Here is an 18,303-nt window from a genome sequence, read left to right on the forward strand (position 1 = left end):
ATGAGATGGGATTGTTGGACTAAGACTACCCCCATGCCTTGGCCTGACGCATTTGTTTGCACCTCAAAAGGAATCTCAAAATTAGGGGCTGCCAAAACCGAGACAGAGGTCATAGCCTCCTTAAGATTTTCAAAGGCCTATTATGCCTCCCCACTCCAATTAAAAGAGTCTTTCTTGAGCAACATAGTGAGTGGTTGAACTATACTCCCATACCTTTTAACGAACCTACGGTAGTACCCCGTTAGCCCTAAAAATCCACGTAAACTCTTCACACTTGTTGGAATTGGCCAAGAAACCATAGCTGCAATTTTCCGGGGGTCGGCCTCTACACCTTTAGTTGAAATCAAATGACCCAAGTACTCTAGTTTCTACTGCCCAAATAAACATTTCTTCTTATTTACTACCAAGTTATTCTCTTCCAATATGCGAAGGGCTTGTCGGAGGTGTGTTAAATGGGACTCCAAATCCAAGCTGTAGATGAGAATATCATTAAAAAAAAAACCAACACAAACTTCCGCATGATTGGCTTAAAGATGGTGTTCATCAGTGACTGAAATGTGGAGGGGGCATTGGTCAAGCCAAAAGGGATGTCGAGGAACTCATAGTGTCCCTCATGCATTCAAAATGTTGTTTTGGGAATGTCGTCCTCCTTGACTCTAATTTGGTGGTACCTCGACCTAGGATCCAACTTAGAGAATATTGTTGTTCCCGCTAATTCGTCCAACAACTCTTTGATGGTAGGAATAGGGAATTTGTCGAGGATGGTTATTTCGTTGGGAGCCCTATAGTTTACACAAAACCTTTAACTTCCGTCTTTTTTCTTGACTAACAATACCGGGCTGGCGAATGGGCTAGTACTAGGTTGGATAATTCTTGTTGCTAACATCTCTTCCATCAACTTTTCAATTTCATTTTTTCTAGAAATAGGGGCACCTATAAGGTCTAATGTTGGGGGGTTGGGCTCCCTCTTTAAGGGTTATGGCATGGTCTTGAGGACGTTGTGGGGGTAGTTTGGATGGCTAATTGAATAGGTGTGTATACTGATCCAAAACTGCTACAACTCTAGGATCGACATGCTCTTCTTTTGGTACTATCCTACCCTCAATCAAACAACATTCCGCCAAGTATCCTCCCCTTGTTTTACTAATTGACCGTAACATGGATTTAAGGGAAACCACCGTCTTCACCAAAGAGGGATCTCTCTGTAAGCTAACTCTAGCACCATCCACCTCAAATTTCATTGTCAAATTCTTCCAATTGGCACACAAATCGCCTAATGAACCCAGCCACGTAACACCCAATACAACATTAGCACCTCCTAACTCAAAAGGGAAAAAATCCTGCACAATTCTAACCCTCTTATACCTCCAAATGAACCCTTTTACACACCCCGTCACCCTTCATCGTGATTCCACTGCCCACCATAACTCCAAACAACTTCCCTTTTTCAACCAAAATTCCCAACCTATGCACCAACTCATAGGAAATAAAATTATGGGATACCCCACTGTCAACCAGCACCACCACATCAGTGTCCCCAATTTGCCCTCTAACCTTCAAGGTTTTGTCAGAATTATACCCACAATAGAATTCATAGATAGAGCCAAAGCATTACCTTCCAAGTTGGGTATCTCATTGTCGTCAAGAGTGGGTTCAACTTTCTCAAAGTCATCATCTTCCCATGCCAACATAATCTATAATAACTTGCTCTTATAGTGATGATTTGGGTCAAACTTTTCATCACATCGAAAACAAAGTCCCCTTTCCCTCTTATACTGGATATCAACCTCCGAAAGATGTCGAAAATTCTCTCCTCTAAAGCTTGAAGCCCCTGTCTCTGACGTTCTCTCTCTCCTATCTGGTGGTCATGTCGTCGTAAAGTGGAAGGTTTTTGGGTTTTTTGATGAGTTGGGCCACCAAACAAGCCAGGTTAGATATGGGCTGCTGGATACTCTAGAATAGGGCTCTCTTATCCCTTGGGCCTTAAAGAACTTGGGCCAACATTTTTCAAGAGCCCAATTTTTTTCCTCCACCCTATAAGCCTGCTCAATAACCTCTTGAAGTGAATTGGGCCTTAACAACCTCTACTCAACTCTAATCTCCTCTTTAAGCTGATTGACAAAGACACCCATTAATATTTCTTCACGCAACTCCTTCAACAGCATCGTGTGAAATAAATCCAAACACCAACCACAATACACACAAGAGCAACAGCAAACAAAATACACACTCTGATATAACTGAAATAGTATTAATAAAGGATTGAAATAACAATTGAACTCAACTGATAGATTCTCAACAGTTCGAGGAGCTGGGGAGGCTCTCTTAATGACCTATGAAGAATTTACTTGATAATCACGTCCTACTCTCTCTCTTGACTATATCTCCTCTAAATATCAGCCACGTTTATACTCTTATAACAGACTCCCTCAGAGTCTCCACACTCATTGCCTCTTCACACTCACTGCCCTTTACGCCTATTCTTGCCTTTCCATTTATAGATCTAGCTAATGGGTGGTCTATCAATAAGAGAAAAAAGAAAATGATAATTGCACTTGCAGTTATGTGTAATTCCAATGGTGTTTCGTTATTATTCAACAGGGGAATAAAGGGAAGAAAACTTGGAACATGAAAAATTTTCAAATCTACTTCAAAACTCTTCACTAGTATGGAAAAAAAAAAAAAAAAAAAAAGAAAAAAAAAAGAAAGAACTAAAACAGATATAGAAAAGCTACAATCTCCTTTTCGAAAGGAATATGTCGAGGCGAAGAGTTACAAATGGACTCATTTAAGAGTTATCTCCTCGCAGATCTAAAAAGAGCCCCTTCGTCGTTCTTCGGCAACATTCACTCTAATTGCCCTGCCGTCCAAACTCTGCAGAACAAATTTCATGCCAATTGTCAGTCATCGAAAATCAAGAATTTAGATCCTATACAAACACAGTTAGGAGCTAAATTTTAACCACAATGAGTTGATGTGTTCCAGAGGAGAGGTTAAATTAAAGGAAAAAGCGGTTATGAGAACATTCAACTACAATGAGCTCATGTATATAAAATTCTATCTACCACCTTGTCTGAAATGGTATTCACAATCTGAATATAACCTCCACCCTTCAAAATGACCTCCCAAAATGATATTAACAAGATAACCAACAATGATTTTGTATGATCATTGCAGTGAGACTAGCTGATCCACATAAAGAAGGAAATAAAAGATTCAATGTCTATATGAAACAGGGCAGGAATCTTACCTGTCCATCAAGCGCAGCAATGGCATCATTCACTTCCGTCTCACTAGACATTGTAACAAAGCCAAACCCACGTGAACGTCCTGTTTCCCGATCAGAAACTACCCTGGCATTCACCACCTTTCCATATTCACTGAAGACTTGCTCCAAACGATCATCATCTACTTGCCATGGCAGATTACCAACATAGATTCTGTTAGCAGTTTCATAAACTCGAGGTCTTGGCGGCTGCGACCCTCTAGCAGCAGCCTTGTTTACAGTTAAAAGTCTTCCATTTAAATCCTGTTCAAGAAAACCAAAGCAATAGCAAAATCCTGAGTGTCTGAATGATATTGGTACAAATAGTTGAGAGACTAATGCAATAATTGATTAGACATGCCCTGTCCCTCGTATGCATTAAGAGAGAGAATTTCATGTCTATTAGCCAGCCCAATTTAGGAGGAGACTACAAGAGTTTCCTTTCAAACCTAGTGGTATTATTGAAAACATAACCTGCACTGAGAATTATTGATTAAACTATATATGCAGATTATCTGACTACCTGTCATTAACGTCTAATAATTATTTTGTATAAAAGCTTGAGTTTATTCAGGTTCAAATCGAGAATTCTCCTATATATAACTGTTTTATCTATTTATTAACAACTAGCTTTCATGGCAAGTTGTTCTAGTCCTGAAGGGAAATAATATCTAGACTAATATTGGTGTGCTATTAGAATGAGACGGGATCATTTGTGTTCTGTGTAAATTTGCCTAGCCCAAACTCTCCCAGAATTGCAATCTAACTGAACCGCCCTCAGAATTTTGAGGCCTCAGTAAATATAAACTAAAAAAGCCTCAGTAAAATATGAGCAAAACAATAGTCCAATAGAGGTTATTAGGTGCAAAGGATCTAGAACTGACACTCTTTAACACTCAGGGAACATTCCAACTGAAACTTTGACATAAAGATGAATGAATCAAGATTGTTTGCCGACTGGAACTTTGCACAATTGGAACTAGAGACATGAAAATACAACCCATTCGGACTTTTAACATTACATATTGCTATAAACAGAATTCATAAATGTATTAATCCAAAAGGGAAAGGAGAAGAAGAAACTCACATAACGGTGAAACATCTCCACAGCTTTCTCAGCTTCCTCAACAGTACTCATTGTCACAAAACCAAATCCTCTGCTCTGATCAGTATCCCTATTATAAATAACCTTCAACAAAAGCACCATAAAACAACAGTCAAACCCTTAAAAAATAAAAAATAAAAATCCCTTCCTACAATTAAAAAAAAAAGAAAAAAAAAAGAAAAAAAAAAAAGACAGACTGTGTACCTCAGAAATCTCAACAACACCAGCCTGGTTAAAAAGCTGAGCCAGACTTTCACTATCAACATCATAAGGTAAATTACCCACAAATAACTTAGCCTCTTCGGGCGGCTCTCTATACTCCTCTTCTTCACTCCCACCACCAAAACTCTCTTCACCATCAACAGAACCCTCAATTTCTTGATTATCCCAACTCAAATTCTCTTCCTCTTCTTCTTCTTGTTGGGCCCAATCTGAGGTCTGAGCCACGAGTGGGATTATGTGTAAAGAAGAGAACTTGTTGGGGTTTTGGAGAGAGACCCATGAAGGAAAAGCAGCTGACAAAGAGAGGTTTATGGGTTTTTTAAAGGAAAGTGAGAGAAATGGGTTATGGGTTTTAGTGAAAAGGGTTATTGGTAAAGAAGTCAAATAGGTTTTAGCCATTGGCAAATGCTTTGAAAGCGGAGTGGCTGAAGAACAAGACATGGTCTTCTCTCTTGTTTCTTCAGACTGTGAGAGAGAGAGAGAGAGAGACTAATCGAGAAGTGATAAAACCGATAAGGGTATTAAGTAGGTGTAGAAGTCAAGTAACAAGTTGTTTATAAGCGATGTCGTTTTTTATTGAATTACAACTTTTTTTTTTTTTTAAATTTATAAACCAAATTTCCCTTCTTTTTAATCTTCTCAATTAACTCATTCATCGCCGGAAAATATTTTTTGATTATGTGATTATGTTGTTCGTTAGATCTTTATTGGTCTTGAGCCATCATGAATCAATCCATTCGTTTTAGCAAATGAAAATTTAAGGCAAATATATATTGATGATCAGGTATCTAGATTAGTTTGTGTACATCTTAATTAATTTTTTGAGGTTTTGAAGATAACGATCACGCAAACCTTCATTGAATTGACCATCCTTCTTAAGGACGGAGGTAAATCGAATTCAAAACTTTTTAAATAATACACTTAAAAGATTGACTATTGACTATCTAACAGTGATTTGACAAATAAACCTATCTCTTAAAAAGTGTTTTTAAAGAGAATCAAGAATGGAATATAGAGTACTTTTTGTAAAATATTAATTTAAGATACTAATGAGTTTTTGGTTTTCCCTTTTTAACTTGGAGACAGATAACAGAAGTAATCCACAAAGGAATCAAGAAAAAAACAACAAATCCAATTTGGTAAGGCAAAAGCAATATACTACGTACAATATTGTTATAATCATAGTAATACTTATTTCATTCTTATACAGGCTTAAAGTTCTTGTAAGCGATGACTGCATAGAAAGGATCTGAGCCAGACAATAATCCCATCAGCCTCATAAACCATTTGAATGGCGATTGTTCCTCTTGAGCAGCACCAGCAGCCTCTGGTAATTTTCGAACAATTTCTGGTTGTGTAAATCCCTCAACACATTGGAAATACTGCACAACCAATTGTACCCGACTGTATGCAGTCCCTTCTCTCCACGCACTGATGGCTTTCTCATAAAACATTCTATTGCTAAAGCTCAAAATGAATATTCCTCCTGGTTTTAGCACCCGAAACACTTCTGAAAACACCTGTAATTTGTATTTATATTTGTCAAATTATGCAATTCAAGATTTAGTTCTCTGTAACTGAACCCCAATTCTTACCTTCTCGGGCTGTTGAAGATACTGCACACTGACAGTGCACAACACTGCATCAAAACTGCCATCCTGGAACTCAAGTTCTTGATTCTGATTAAGATCCTTCACAAAAAAATAGTCCAGCCGAGGATTCTTTGCCAGCTCTTGTGCGTTGAGTCCATGTCCAACTACTCTTTTGTACATGACTTCTTTAGGTAGATGGCTGACCCATGAGCTCATGAGGTCAAGAACCTCCGAACCAGGCCTCAAACGTTGCCTGTAAAGATTGGTCAATGTGGTAATGAAACCATCATCCACATGGGTCACAAACCGAGGATATGCATAGAATTCTCTATCCGAGAAGGCGTCGAGTTTGGTTCTACCGTCTTTGGTTAAAACCTGTCGTTTGATTCTGCCTGCTGATGATTGTTTTGTTTCATTGTTCTCATTTAAAGTGTTTGCAATTTTTGGTCGATAGTTTTGGGCTGTGAATAGAAGAGAAGCGCAGGATTTTGAGCTGGTACTTGGAAAAGATGGTGGCCATGACTTGTGGCAGCTGTGAGGAATGGTGATCATATGGTTTAGATTGGTGGAGTCACCAAATGGACCATCAAAAAGATAAGGTACAAAGACAATTTTCCTCTTGTGGGCTAAGAGCTATGAGGTTCCCAAGCGTTGATGACAGTTTAATGCTTATTAAAATTCGTATAATATATTAAAATATATGCTTATGTTGTGATTTGGTGTTCAACAGAAATAAGTTCAGTCTCCAATTCTTAAGAGTAGTTCATAATAATGTACTAGAACTTAAGAGATAACGTGTTAGTGGCTGAGGGTAGTCATGTTAGGTTTCTGGCTGCTCATTTAGAATTTAGGACCACAATTTGTTAATATAACTGGGCCACAAATTGTGACCCACAATTGCTAAAAATGGGCTAAATGTAGTGGAGGCCCAACATAACCCTTGTTGTTGGCTGCAGTTAAGTTTACTTTGGAGCTCACAGTTTTTCCCATTCCTGCTGGAGAAAACAACCTCAATCCATGTATTTTAGATCTCTTATTGTAAGCAAAAGGAGACACTAGATTAGTCTTTCTTTTAAAGAAGACAAATGTAAACTCAACTTCAACAAAAGGCCCAAAGCAAAAAGAAGACAAGAACAGTCATGATTTGTGTCTGCCCATACGTGCAATCAGGGTCTTATATGAAAACACATCAAGAGAGCTTCTCTTTTTAAAAGAAAAAAAAAAGACGGAATGTCTTGAATGATTACACTTCCCCACCCGCCCCGCCGGAGGTGGGGGTGGTGGTGTCTCTTTCACCTTTTCTTTGAAAGAGAAAGAGAAACAGATAATATATACATACAGGCAATATCATGATTCATCAAGTCCAAATTCATTTATTCACTATGCACTAACAGATCACACCTCCACTTAAATCTGTTCAAAATACACTCGTTCAGAGGATTCAAGACTTATAAACTCCCACTGTAAATTTGGGATTCAAATCCACACTGAAGGTGAAAAAAAATGAATCTGGGCACAGGGTTAAAGGCATGATTACAAAATGAATGATGTCCAGCTTGTTGAGAGATATTCTCAGTAAGATGCCAACCAATTTATGGTTAAAGGGTCAAAATCCCATTGCACGTGCATCATGCAATCAATAAGAAGAGACAAGAGAAAACCCAAAAAGCCTTAATCAAAAATGTGTGTTTGTTTGTGATGATGCATGCTCACAAATTTTGGTCGGGTTTCTATTACAAACATCGACATCAAACCCGCTAAAAGCAGAAAAAAAACTTGATCAAAGTTTAAATTTAATTTGAAAAAACATGTATTCTGTATTGATTTCAAAAAGCAGGGTTTGAATTTTCACCATGTATGTTGCCTCTTTGCTCTCCTTTTAGGGAACCCATCTTCCATTTTATATTTGTTTTCAAGCAATATAACATTGTTCAGCCTCAGGCACTTCGTCTAGGGATTAAAACGGGCGCACGTAAGATGGGAACGCTTTGAGACATCAAAGGGCCACATTCATTTTATTGTATTTGTAGGTGAAAAAGGTATATGAATTCAAGAATAGAATAAGTTCATTGATGCATAACTCAATCTCATAACTTTTTCTTACAACTTCTGACGTGACAGTTCGTCATTGGTGAGCTTGTAAATATGCAGATGAGACCCATACAAGCAGGTATGATCCATTTTGCGAGCTGATTAATGATGGGGGTTATTAGAAAAGGTTGTGAGATTAAGTTGTGGACCTAGTATTACTCTCATTATTAAATGAATAAACAAGATCGTAGAACCTTCTTTTCCTGTGTTTGGAAGAGTAAACTTGAAGAATGTTTGACGTTGAAAAGCAAATTTGTTAGACTTTTTGGTGTAGGCAAATGTTAGGTGAGTCTCCCCTTTGCCTTACTGTTTTTCCTTTTTGATCATTCAAGACATTTAATGATGGCGATTCCTTTCTAGATAGTAACAAGACTCGATTCTAATCCATACAAAATTTATTTTAAAATTTGTTCATGAATCATGATGTGTATGTCCGTAAACACTTTTGTATATGTAGGTACCATTCTTTCTTTCGAATTGGAGTCAATGTAATCCTCAAAAGATCTTGATAAATTAATATATCTTTTCCTTTTTGGCTAGATCAAGAAAACCCATCTTGTTTATTTGATAGGTACTTTAATAACACCAATGTACTTAAAAGGTTATCTAGTATTAATTTAATTCTATAATACAACGGTGGTATTACTGACATAATTCTACTAAAAATCCAGACGTGATATAAATTTATTAGAGTTGGTATGAATAATGTGGCACCGGTTGATTTTAGTTTTTTTTTTTTTTTTTTGTTTAATTTGGACTAAATTTTATTTTGTTATCAATAATTTAAAAGTTTAGTTTTACCAATCAAAATTTTACTCCTTGGCCTCAAGTTACAAGATTGGCAATGTTATATTGGTCAATTTACATCCAAGGAATTCGATGCAGTGTTACTAATTAAAATTTGACAGTTCTAGATATTCTTAACCTTACACAATAATTAATAATACAGACATTTTAAGTACATTATTTTTGTTTCATCAAGGCAAAGCAGTCAAAGTTTCCTAATAAAAATTGACCTTTTTGTTTAAAAGTTAAAACACAAAACCTGTAGGTTTGTCTTGTTCTGTAAATCTGTCCCTTTTAGAAAGTTGTAATTAAAGCAGAATCTCTAACAAAACACATAATTTAGATTTAGATTTGGTTTAAACATATATAAATACACACACATTGAAGCAAAAGGTACAAACCCAAGTAGCCAGAGATATATCACTAGAGTGGTGACATCAAAACCCTCTGGCTTTTGTTAATTAGTACAATGGAAGATCTAGTCTTGGTCATTTTATTTCTCTTCTTGGCACTATGCATGTCTCTTCTTGTAATCCCACTTTTGTTTGCAAAACAAGAATCCAAAAACTTGCCTCCTGGGAGCATGGGATGGCCCCTCTGTGGAGAGACTCTTGCCTTCCTCAGGCCTCATAGATCGAATTCCATGGGGAGCTTCATTCAGAAACATTGCTCCAGGTAATTGTAATGTCACTAAACAACTTCGTCATTGATGAGTTATGTGCTTGATTTCATCAAATATGTAACAAGAATTGAGATTTTGTATTGCAGGTATGGAAAAGTTTTCAAGTCGCATCTGTTTGGTTCCCCAGCGATAGTTTCCTGTGACCCGGAGCTCAACTTGTTTATACTTCAGAATGAGGAGAAGCTGTTTCAAGCCAACTACCCCAAGCCCGTGCTTGACATTGTTGGAAAGTTGTCTTTGATCACTGCGTCCGGTGAACTTCACAAGAAGCTTAGAAATGTTGCTGTCAGCTTCATCACTGCCTCCAAGTCAGCTCCACTCTTCTTTCTTTTAGTAGAGAAGCTGACAGTCTCAATGATGGACTCATGGAAAGATCGTAAAGAAATTGCCTTCTGTAAGGAAGCTAAAAAGGTATAAGGAAGAAATAATATTAACTTCAATAATCATTTATATATGTGAATAACAAAAGCAAAACCGATAAACTAATGTTAAGTACATTAATTTTCTGATATGTATAAACACAGTTTACGCTCAATCTTATGGTGAAGCATCTTTTGAGTATTGACCCAGAAGAACCACTAGCCTTCAAAATACTTGAAGATTTTGAAACCTACATGAAAGGTTTCGTGTCTTTGCCAATATATATCCCCGGGACAGCTTATGCCAGAGCTGTGAAGGTAAACAAATTGTTGCATACAAATATATATATATATATATATATATATAAGCTGATGTGTTGAATGTCTCCGTTTTATATGATAACGTTAATGGCTTGTGCTCAGGCTAGAGAGAGACTCTCTTTGACTGTGAGAGAGATTATAAGAGAAAGGGAACAAGATATTTCGAGGCATAGGGAAGGAGACTTCTTGGATGTGATTCTTGCGAAACGGAGCCTAAGCTATGAAGAGACAGTGAGCGTAGTTTTGGACCTCTTGCTTGGAGGCTATGAGACAACTGCTACACTTATAGCTTTAATTGTTTACTTTCTTGGGCATGCACCCGATGTTTTTGAACGATTAAAGGTGATCTTTCTTTCTCTGTTTCTTTTCTTACTCCACCTGTACATGGATATTGCATACATACGCTTAAGGGTTTATCTTTGGATTCTGATACAGGAAGAACACCAGGCAATAAGGCAGAGGAAAGAAGCTGATGGAGAACCCTTGAACTGGGAAGATTACCAGAAAATGGACTTCACCTATAATGTAAATATTTTTCTGCATAAAATTTTCACATGCTTGCTCGAGTAAAATGACAAAAGCTGGCTACGTTTGCATATAGGTTATACATGAAGCTATGAGATGCGGAAATGTAGTCAAATTGGTCCACCGCAAAGCCATTCGAGATGTTGTATTCAAAGGTTTTTGACATTAATTAATATTTGTTGTTTCATTAAGTCTAGTTTATCTAGTTTGCTACGTAAATATCTTCTAACATTGTAACGATATGGTTCAATTATTGCAGATTATTTCATTCCCTCAGGATGGAAGGTGCTTCCCCTCTTTACCGCGGTACACTTTGACCCCACTCTTCATGAAAATCCTTCGGAGTTCAATCCTTGGAGATGGACTGTACGTATAGCCTCCGCTACTTCAACAACTCTAGTTTCCTTAATTCTTTGCTATCTCTATAACTTGAACTGTTTGTGATTATATATAGCTCCAGGAAATACTCGATAAGCATATAACATAAACTATAATTTCTTTGTTTTATCTAGCTACTATGTTCCATCGTTTTTATACATGTTAATGACAGGATCATAAAGCAATGGCCAAAAAGGTGATGCCATTTGGTGGAGGACCACGACTCTGCCCAGGAGCAGAACTGGCTAAAGTAGAAATCTCATTTTTCCTTCATCATCTTGTCCTGAATTATAGGTAAAATGTCAGCAACAAGCTAGCCCCCATTTAATTATGACATGCATGGATTATTACAGATCTCAAATCACACATTTTTAAATATATATTCTGGTTACCAACTGCATCCCACTTAGGAACCTGCATAATTACTGCTGACAATACTTCAATACTATTTTAATATTCATGCATCCTTAACCACTTCATTTTATTGAAAATATAAATATTAATTTGTTTTGTGCGTGTCCTTGAACCTGCAGGTGGAAAATAAAAGCTGATGATTTTCCAGTTGCCTATCCTTTTGTGGATTTCCCGAGAGGCTTGGTTTTGGATATTGAACCAACAGAAGTTGATAGTGGGAAATAGGAACTGATTGATTGGGCTTCATGAGCATTGTAGGCCATGGTGTTCATCTAGCTAGCAATATAAAAGTAGGTTTAAGTTTTAATTAGTCAGCTTTTTACCTCCTCTTTAGGGGGGAGAGACGGGGTGGAGTTTTATGATTTTATATGCCTGTAAAGTTTTCAGTTATGTTAATGTATATCTAATTGGCATATCCATCCCTCTGTTTAATGGTGAATAATGAGGAAAATTAAATAAATGAAAATCTTACTCCAAAATCATGAGTCAGACTCTGTAAAAACATCTCTTTATCTCAATGCTTAATCAATCTTGGAAAATGAATCCAATGACAGTAGATGTTGTAACACAACCCATATGTTTAAAAATTATTGATTAATGGACTCCAAGTCATCAAAGTTACAGACTTCAAAATTCTTTGATCATCCTACTACTACTCACCATTATCTCACAGTTCTCGCTCCACAATGCGCCAGCTTCTTCTTCTTACACTTTTCTTCATTCTTGTTTTATCTCTTGTAAAATTTGTTTCACACGTTCACATGGATCCCAAATCGTATCAAACACAACTTCAAGAAGCAGGGCATATGCAGCCCTGGCTATCGTTTGGTCATCGGAAACACGTTGGCAGAAACGCGGTCAAAGCCAGTGTTGACCTTTGACCACGATAATTTTAACAAACAGCTAGCGCCTTGTTATTAGAGGTGGTCAGGCATGATTACGGGTGGGTCATTTGAAAAGACTCCGGCGAATCCTTCGGCTAAGCAGCCATTGGGGAGCAACTTGCTGGACTTGCGGGAGATTTATGGGATTTTCTCAGGAGATTTGTTAAACATGCTTTCAGCATGAAGCAAGTTCAAAGGTAAATGAATGGCAACTTAAGTACTTAACCCTAAGAAGTTGGTCCGGCAGTTAAGAAAGCTGACTCCCTTGCTTGAATTTTTTGGTTCAAACTTTAGGGTCATCTACTACATTGTGACTTACATGATCTTGTGGATTTGTAGGATGTTAATAAATATTAAAGATTAGTTGAGGTGTGTATAAATTGACCTAACACTCCAGTTATCAAATAATAATAATAAAATAAATGGCAGCCACACCACATAATGAAAACAACAAGAGCAAAGCTGATAAATTTAGTGGATTTTAGTTTTACCATTTAAATTTTCAATCGAATTAATTTCTACTTAACGTCCAATTACATGATTTGCAGGTTTTTTGGCCAATTTAATATCCAAGGAATTCAGTGCATTGTTAGTGAGATTAAAATATTGACATTTCTAAACAGATTTTCTTAACACTACAGAATATTATTACAGAAATTTCAATTGTTCATTATGTACCCTGTTGTTTTGTCTCGTTCAATCCCTTTTAGAAAGTTATAATTAAAATAGAATCTCATAACACAAAATAAGTCCTCCAAATTTATATACATAGCCCAATTCCCTATCTTCATTGGGCTAATCTCCTATCCAAGAAGCTCCTACCAAAAGGCTAGAAAATCGGGAAATATCTCAAAACATCTTTCAGCCTCACCTATCACCTTAGTAAATACAAGTTCGGCGAAAAAAAGGGTATGGAAATTTTATGGGTATGATACGACAAATGGTGAAAAATACATTTGTAAAAGTTCGGTCACAAAATTTAGATACAAGAAAAATACGGTACGGATACATACAGGTTTAATACAACATATTGTCAATAATACGTTTTGAAAAATACGGCAATATCAATCCTGATTTTAGTACTTTTCATGGACCACCTGGTTAAAATCAATATAACATTTCAAATGCAAAGTATTCAATTAACCAATAACCATTAGACCTAATAATATAACACAAATACACAATATATAACTGAGATTCAAATTATAGTCTTCAAAGTCAAACACAATATGTAGCCAAGATTCAATTATAGTCTCAAACCAAACACATAATAAAACCAAAATTCAAAGTCAAACTAGAGCTCCAAATAAATAAAATTAAAAAATAATACAACCAAGATTCAAATTATAGTCTATAATGGAAACTCACAAAGTACATAAACAAACAATAACAATTCAAAAAAGAGCATCATACAACCAAGAAATGTCATCATTATCCATCAAGTCATCCATGTAACCCTCAATCATCGATATAGAATTAGCATCTTTGTCCATACGAATTTCTTCATGTTCATAGTCTAGAAGCTCCCCCAATTTCTCAAGATCTATAGGTTCCAAGTCACGACTCATTGTGGAAGTGAACTTATCCATCATCATCGTGTTCATCCTCACATACACAAGTGTGTCTAGCATTTCATGTGACAACCTATTCCTTTTTTTTGTTTGAGCAGCTTCAAAGGCACTCCAATTTCTCTCTCATGTGAAGCAATTGTATACTTCTTAAGCACAGGAAGATCATCCTCATTGCAATCCCACCATATTCCTGCAAATGACATAAAAAGCTTTCTTGAATATAAAGAGAGAAGCAATGTACAAAACAGATATACAATTTTTTGAAAAAAACTTATGAGAATGACTTGTTTGTAACATCGTTTTTGCTATTGTAGTAAATAAGGTAGCTGGCCTACTATGATACAACTAAACCTCTCTCATAAATATGGATGCTGTTCTGATCTACTAGAAGTAGGTTTTCATGAATGAAATTGATGCCATCTTTCATCTCCCTATCCTTTCCAAATTTTTTTAAGAAAAAGTAATATGGATTGAGAAAGGCAGCTGCAATATGTATCGGATGAATGAAGTTGTTGACCCAACGATTCTCAAACAATTCCCAAATTCTCTCATACTTGTTTGCCTTACTATTACATCTTTCCTTGATTGCAACTTTGCTCTCATCATTGTTTCATATAAGTAACTAGCAGTAGATCTATCACCATCAACAAAACGAAGAACTCGAACCAATGGCTCAATACTTTTTATAACCTCCCTTCCTCTAGCCCAAAAATCACTCTAAACAATTATAGTGACCCTTTTACCTGATTTGGTCTTACAATAATCAAAACCCCTCCATTCAGATGAAGCAACAAAGAGTCAAAGTTCATTCTCCAAATCCAACATAGATTGAAGCATTAAAAAGTTTGAAGCGAATCTTGTGGCACAAGGTTGTCTCAATTGTCTATCTTTGGTGTACTCTTTCATTGCTGCATGAAGAACTGTGTACCGTGTCATGAACATAACTATTATTCTTGCTTTATCTATGACAACTTTTACTCAATTAACTTCATCACATATGTCTTTTAGAAGAAGCTGAATTCTATGAGCATCACACCTCGTTTTATACATTCGAGGATACAATCCAATGAGCATGTCGCTAGTAAATGTGAAATTGCTACTATTATCAGTTATGAATTGCACAACATGTTCTTGTCCAATTGATTCAATCATAAAAACAAAAATTTCTTTAAGACAAATCCCGGTTTTTCTTTCTCGGGAAACATCCAATGATTTTATAAACACTACACCACAAGGTGATTATGCCACAAAATTAATGAAAGATAGGTGCCTTATATCAGTCCATATATCAGACATTATAGTGCAATCAGATCCATATGTATCCCAAGAACGTTTCACCATAGCAATATCCTCATCAACACCTTTTCTAGATTCATGAATTAACTTAGCTCGAAGAGTTGAGTAAGATGGAAGCTTGTATGCTGCACTATATTTAGCCATTGCCTTAACAAATTCTCCAAAAGCACAAGTTTGAACAACATTAAAAATGATATTGTTCACCACAAAACACTTAGCAAGCATTTTATCAACAACTCTTTATCTTTTTTCTTATTCATTTCTAGTAAAGATGCTTCACTTTGACGTCTTTGGCTACCTTTAGAAAGTAGTGAAAATGGTGAATATGTTTCCTCCTCATGATCATTAAAGTTTAAAGCAGTAGAAGTACCGATTGAACTTTTTAATTTTTTGTTACCTTCACTTCCAAACATAGCTAAGAATGCATATGCTTGTGTCTTATGATTGACTTTATTACAAATCTCAACATCATGGCCAGTAATTCTCGATAAGTGTGTTTTAATTCTGTAAGGCCCACCATTAAATAATTTTTGACAAAATTTACATTTCCATTTATTCCTCTGGAGCTCCTCAACATACTCCCAAATTTTATCTTTTTTTTGTACCATATTAGTTTGTGTCTACATTTAAAAGAACAGAAAAGAGGACATCATCAAATACAAAAGGAAACTTAGGATGATATACTTAAAAAAAAAAAAAAAAAAAAAAAAAACAACAACAACACAATAACCAGTGCAAAATTGCAGATAAACACAAGTTCTGCCTAAGATTGAAGTCTATAAATCAGGTTGAACTATATTTATGCAATCTGATTTCTCAATGCTCTTTCCTATTGGGCCATAAATTTGGTTAGGTTATAGTTTTGCAAGTGTTATTGGGAGCTAGCCCACCTAAACTTTAACTCATTAAATAATATATTTCCTATAACTTTAAACACCATTATGATTACAAAGCATCAATGTTGTATTTTATATTTAACATTATCAACAACAATTGAAGCATCACGACTTGTTCTTAGAAAATCACATGGATAATTTTATAGTAATGTCAATATTAATCCAATCAATGTTTTCCTTTATACCGAAAGTTGCCACTCCCCAGACCACTTTCAATACTTTTAAATTTTTTAAGCTATCCGATAATGAGTAAATCTATTGACTCTTCTACAATTGTGCGACCCTATGTCTCATGGAATGTCCAGCCCTCAAATTTGTTAACTAATTAATGACTGGCACTTGGGTTTAGAAAATAACCCGAGGGTGTTTTATGTTTTTTGTCATTCCCCATAATTTTGAATGAAAATAATGACAAAGTTGAAGGCACTCACTCAATGAAGTGAAAACTGAATCGTCACAACACTAATAATCATGAAAAGAAAAATGAGGAAAATCAAATCATTGTGGCATGTGCATTACATGTTTTGGATCTAAGATTTCTTCATTGATAGTGCCATTGATACAATCCTTAAAATAATTGACTACCCACGTAGTAAAATTGTAACATCAACATCAAGTCAAATTCCTTGCTACTCATACTTCCGTATTAAAATGACAAAATGGGTCTAAAAGTTTGAAATTTTTAGTCTGTTATCTTCAGTGAACTATCGAAAATAAGTCAAGAGAGCAAAATAGTAGTAGTGGTGGCGGTTTTGTAGATCAACTTGACGTTGAAAAATTATAAGATTTCTGGTAACCTACTGCAAATAACTAAACTAAATATTATCAATCCTTTTAGGGTGCTCCTTTTGTGAATGGGTACCTTATAATTGTAATAGAGTTTGTTTGGAGTGTGAGAATGTAAGAATATATTTGAACTACAAATTAAAAAGACAAATGATACACTCTCATTGATATTTAAGAATTAAAAGAGGAAGTTTCATTAGCATATTAACAAAAAATCCAACTACCAACCAAACAAAGCTGCCAGAACACAAACCCATTAAGCCTATTGCTAGTGGCCAGGAAAATGTCCCGATAATCCTAGATAAAAACTCCCAAAAACCTGCAATGTCTCACCAAATGCACAAATATGCCTAAAAAGGAAAAGCATTGAAACACCAGGTACATAAGTTAAGCATCTAGTATCCATAGAGCCTCAGGTTACACACCACCACAAACACATGCAATCCACCAACATAACAAGAATCCAAGATAATCAAACAAAAAAGACAAACACACAGAAGGCTTCACTACGGATAACAAACACACACAATCAATCAATCATTTCATAAACAAATCAAGCAAAAAAAGGAAAAGAAAGAAAAAGAGAAAGCAATAATAATTAATAAGTTAATAACAGAAGTGTGTACCTTAAGGCTTGAAGTCTTGGACTTGAAGCTTGGAAAAGAGAGTTAAAAAGATAAGAGAAGAAGAGATCAAGAGATGAAGAAAAGAGAGTTAACGAGATTCAAAGTGAAGCTTGACGGGTTGACGGGCGAGAAGGAGGAACCATGGCTGTAGATTGGAAGAGAAGAAGAGATCAAGAGACGAAGAGGAGAATTCGTGGAGATTAGGAGACTCAATTCGTAGAGTTCAAGAGAAGAACAGTTGAAGAAGAGATGAAGAGAAAGATTGAAGAAGAAGAGATTTCATTTTATTTGACAAACCCCCACCCTAAAACGGCGTCGTTTTTTCCCTTACTATATAATGAATTTTTGTTTGCGAAAATACGGCCGAATAATTCGTGAATTATATGGCTGGGGCATGTAAAATCTTCATAATTCAACAGGAGGATGAAATATCTTTGGCTTGGCTTCCACACTCAAGCTGTGTAGTTTTACACTATATTTATATCTATACAATTGAGCTGTCAA

General features: G+C 36.0%; 3 protein-coding genes across 4 annotated transcripts in view; 1 reads left to right on the top strand and 2 right to left on the bottom strand.

Moving 5' to 3' along the window:
- Positions 1-2,676: 2,676 nt before the first annotated feature.
- Positions 2,677-5,112, bottom strand: LOC116118299 (28 kDa ribonucleoprotein, chloroplastic-like). The gene is made up of 4 exons (XM_031404281.1): positions 4,575-5,112; positions 4,353-4,454; positions 3,251-3,529; positions 2,677-2,874 (listed from the first exon to the last, which is right to left on the bottom strand). Exons 1-4 carry the CDS (start codon positions 5,031-5,033, stop codon positions 2,812-2,814), a joined length of 903 nt encoding a protein of 300 aa, XP_031260141.1. The 5' UTR covers positions 5,034-5,112; the 3' UTR covers positions 2,677-2,811.
- Positions 5,113-5,653: 541 nt separating this feature from the next.
- Positions 5,654-6,914, bottom strand: LOC116118365 (sterol 24-C-methyltransferase erg6). The gene is made up of 2 exons (XM_031404353.1): positions 6,188-6,914; positions 5,654-6,112 (listed from the first exon to the last, which is right to left on the bottom strand). The coding sequence occupies exons 1-2, from the start codon at positions 6,734-6,736 to the stop codon at positions 5,795-5,797; spliced, it is 867 nt and encodes a 288-aa protein (XP_031260213.1). The 5' UTR covers positions 6,737-6,914; the 3' UTR covers positions 5,654-5,794.
- A 2,694-nt stretch (positions 6,915-9,608) lies between these two features.
- Positions 9,609-18,303, top strand: part of LOC116118304 (cytochrome P450 724B1-like) — a 46,639-nt gene continuing 37,944 nt past the window's right edge. Inside the window, exons 1-9 of one of the 2 annotated variants that reach the window (XM_031404291.1) lie at positions 9,609-9,736; positions 9,830-10,154; positions 10,268-10,420; positions 10,526-10,765; positions 10,859-10,948; positions 11,025-11,103; positions 11,208-11,314; positions 11,499-11,620; positions 11,860-12,107. In XM_031404291.1, coding sequence (XP_031260151.1) covers positions 9,645-9,736; positions 9,830-10,154; positions 10,268-10,420; positions 10,526-10,765; positions 10,859-10,948; positions 11,025-11,103; positions 11,208-11,314; positions 11,499-11,620; positions 11,860-11,965 — 1,314 coding nt within the window. In that variant the 5' untranslated portion in view covers positions 9,609-9,644 and the 3' untranslated portion in view covers positions 11,966-12,107. Of the gene's footprint in view, positions 9,737-9,829; positions 10,155-10,267; positions 10,421-10,525; positions 10,766-10,858; positions 10,949-11,024; positions 11,104-11,207; positions 11,315-11,498; positions 11,621-11,859; positions 12,108-18,303 lie in introns of those variants that run through there. The other variant, XM_031404290.1, reaches the window with a different exon arrangement.

This window comes from Pistacia vera, unplaced genomic scaffold, assembly GCF_008641045.1.
Source record: "Pistacia vera cultivar Batoury unplaced genomic scaffold, PisVer_v2 Contig840, whole genome shotgun sequence".
NCBI classification, from domain to species: Eukaryota; Viridiplantae; Streptophyta; class Magnoliopsida; order Sapindales; family Anacardiaceae; genus Pistacia; species Pistacia vera.